Genomic DNA, 3565 nt, shown 5'->3' with positions numbered 1-3565 from the left:
CGCACTAATTCATTTAAGATTGCAATTTGCATGGCAATAAACAATGGGTTCTAACGTTCTTAAAGGTGTCTATAGCAATTTAAAATACCATGAGTCTTTAGTTTGTAGCACCTGACATAAGACCTTTATAAAAACAGATTTTAAATTCATTTAATGTACTCATTAAGATTCACTGTCACTATTTCTCTTGTAAGAAAAACACATTTTAACTGCTATTTTCCAGACTATACTGAGCAATGGTGTATATTATTTTCAAATGGTTATGATAATTTTACATAAATTTATAGCCAGAAAAAGAACTCAGCCTCTCTGGATGCCTATCCACTCAAAACAATGATGAAAATAATGTATAAAATGGATTTGGGGGTCTGACCTCCTACTTAACATTATCAAACACCTTTCCAAGTATTCTTAGAAAATATCTTAAAATATATGCAAATATTCTACCATATGACAAACCATCATTTCTTTAACCATTTCCCAATTGTTCATCTTTATCATTTGCAATTTTTTTATGAGTAGCACTTTGATGAACACCTTCATCCATAGTTTTAAGCAAGACATTGTATCTTTAGGATAATGTCAAGAAGTGGGTCAAACAGTGCAGATGGTTTTAAGGCTAAACTTGACCAAATAATCTCCAGAACAGCTTGATCAACTATTACCAACAATGTTAATAGGCCCACAAAGTGAACTTGATTGGTGACAATGAAGCAAATTCAACCACAGATCCATGAGATGCTCAAGCATCTCAAAACTATCACACCAACGAAGCAAGGAGACAGTTATTACTGGTGATGAAGCCAAATTCAAATTCTTCAAAGTATCACTCAGCTTAACAACCAAAAAAAAAAAAATCATGATTTGATAAAATCATGATTATTTTAAAATGATCAACAGAAAAGCTTTCCACAGAAAGTCTAATTTTTCCAAAAATAAAAAGTTAAAAAGAAAGAGAAAAGTCAGTACCAAATGACCAAAATTTTTTATTTGACTAAATTCTGTTTCATGCATAAGCATGACAGTCTCTCCTGTTTATCAGACTTTGGCAACAACAACAAAAAACCAAGCAGCCCTGTACGGAACAGTGAAAATGCCAAGGGTGAGGGTAGGCTACAGTTTTACTGTAGGATAAATATATATATATATATTTTAAAAGGCCTCTCTCCCTTTGGCCATATCAACAATCAGTTCAGATCTTTAAATACAGACAAATTTTCAAAATCACTTCTTCACTTCTCCAAGATCTTCAATGCTATCATCATCCACCTGTAAAATAAAAATAATTACATTTCATGAGTTGTGGTTATCAACTAACATAGAAGGAACTTACTTTAATAACTTATTTCTATAGATGCACATGTTCCAAATACTCACTTCTGGCCATTTTTCCTGAATGACATCAATTATGTCATCTGTAAAGTCTCCCTGAATGATGATTTCATCCTCCCCTGTTACTGAGGCACCACAGGAGAATTTCTGAGCAAAAAACCTTTGTGCTTCTTTAAGATCGATTTCTGTTATTTTAAAAAAAGAAATAGCAAGACTATAATTGGTATCATATGTCAAAGATACTTTTCCATCTTGAAATTTAATCTGCATTTTAAGTTCATAAAACAGATTGTGTTAATGGATTTCATGTTCCTTTCAGAACAATAATTACAAACTACCCATAGGCAGTCATCTTAACAATTCAACTTATATTTTTAAGGTCAAATAAAGCCTCAGTACATAAAAATAAGATCATCCACACTATTCCTAACTCATATAGTAAGACCAAAATAAATCCAGGAACACATTAATTCCAACATTACATCTACACTTCCAAGTATATGAAGTTCTTCTGGTTATCCCTTTTTACAGAAGAAAAATTTACAGCAGAGAAACAAGCCTAATATTTATGATGTGGTGTAGTGACTGCTTTTCATTCCATGTTGTCAAATGAAGGAACCTAATCACTGTGGTTTCACTATTCATTCAAGTCTTCCAGGAACTGAAGGGGCTCTGAAGCAGGACATTCTGCCACTAACCACCTTCCCTCACCCTCTACCGTCATCCCAGAAGGGATAGGTCATTTTGCAACCACTTGGCTACCGAGACTGCAGGGAACAAGGAGCAATGCTGGTAGACTTCACAGGGAAACCTATCCAGCCCTCCTCATTCTACATAAGACGTGCCCAAACAGAAATTCTGGAAAGGAAAAAGTTAAACCAGTCCCCTGTGCAAAAGATTCTTAAGTTGCTTCAAAATTTGATTTTGAACCTATAGTCAGAAATGCAAAATCTCATTTTGTATCTTCTTAGCAAAAAACAGAACTGTAAAATTTTCATGATACTAGATTAAAAAGAGAGAATGAAATGAATGAATGTAGTTCACACATTTTAAACATACTTAAGCTTGGACTCACCAAAAGTTGCAAGGCCACACACTCTTGTTACATATTTCTTCTTTGCTCTGGGAATTTTGGCTATCGTAACCTTTTGTGGTACAGTCTTCTTTTTTTGTTTTATTTGACCCCTTCCACCTTTATTTATTAAGAAAGAGCTCAGGATTAGTTCTGTTCTTATCATAAATAGAGAATACTGTCTCTAAATTTATTAATTTTCAAAAGGTATGAAATACTAATTTCTAAAGTTTCTTTTTCTAATACAAAATTAATAAACACATGCATGAGTATTCATTCAATCCATAGTTATTAAGTAGTATGTGCCATGCACTGCACTAAGGGCTGAGGACACAAAGATGAACAGAAGAAGAACATAGTCGCTGCCCTCCAGGGACTCTCAGTCTAGTGCAGGGAAACAAAAAGTTAAATAAGTACAGCAAGCTGATATATACTGTAATAGGATCCACGAATATGGCACTACCACAAGCTTTGCAGAGAATGGCTAACACTGCTTCCAGAGGACAGGACAAGTTTCCTAGAGGAAGAGGCATCTAAGTGCTTGCAGAATAAGAAATGGTCCATTTGAAGGGAGAAGGGCTGGGGAGATATAAAAAGGATATTCCAGGAAAGGGAAACAAGTACAGAGACAAGAAAGGGTATTATATTTGAGAACTACACTTGTCTTTGTGTGTGTATGTGACAGGAAAGTAGGATTTACTGGTGGGCGTAAGGAGGGGACAATGGCGCTCAGGAACACAGGGCCCGCCATCTGTCCAGGGGCCACGATTAGGGATCTATTTGACCCCACAGCCATCCAGGATGGGCCGGTTTTCTGCCACCATGCTTTCAAATTCACCCACATTAAACTTAGTAAATCCCCAATTCTTGGAGACGTGAATCTTCTGGCAGCCAGTGAACTTGAACTTGGCCCTGCATAGGGCCTCAATCACATACTCCTTGTTCTGCAACTTGGTGCGGATGGACATCACTTGGCCAATGTGGCCAAAGTGGACCCTGGCCACTGTGCCCTGGGGCTTTCCAAAGGCACCACGCGTATCTACCTGGAGCCTAGATTGGGGACAGCATGCCAGACGTGAATGTCCACTGGAAAGGGCTGTCTCCAAGATCCCTTAGGGCAACCCATACAGCCAACAGGCTGCATACACTACCAAGGAGGCC

At 36.9% G+C, this 3565-nt stretch overlaps 1 protein-coding gene across 1 annotated transcript; it reads right to left on the bottom strand.

Moving 5' to 3' along the window:
- Positions 1–608: 608 nt before the first annotated feature.
- LOC103084075 (density-regulated protein-like) lies at positions 609–3155 on the bottom strand. Its single transcript, XM_007446443.1, has 4 exons — positions 3105–3155; positions 2408–2588; positions 1378–1517; positions 609–1269 (listed from the first exon to the last, which is right to left on the bottom strand). The coding sequence occupies exons 1-4, from the start codon at positions 3153–3155 to the stop codon at positions 1225–1227; spliced, it is 417 nt and encodes a 138-aa protein (XP_007446505.1). The 3' UTR covers positions 609–1224.
- Positions 3156–3565: the final 410 nt, after the last annotated feature.

This window comes from Lipotes vexillifer, unplaced genomic scaffold (assembly GCF_000442215.2).
Source record: "Lipotes vexillifer unplaced genomic scaffold, Lipotes_vexillifer_v1.1 C27454750, whole genome shotgun sequence".
In the NCBI taxonomy this organism is placed as follows: Eukaryota; Metazoa; Chordata; class Mammalia; order Artiodactyla; family Lipotidae; genus Lipotes; species Lipotes vexillifer.
This window is presented reverse-complemented; position numbering and strand designations above follow the sequence as displayed.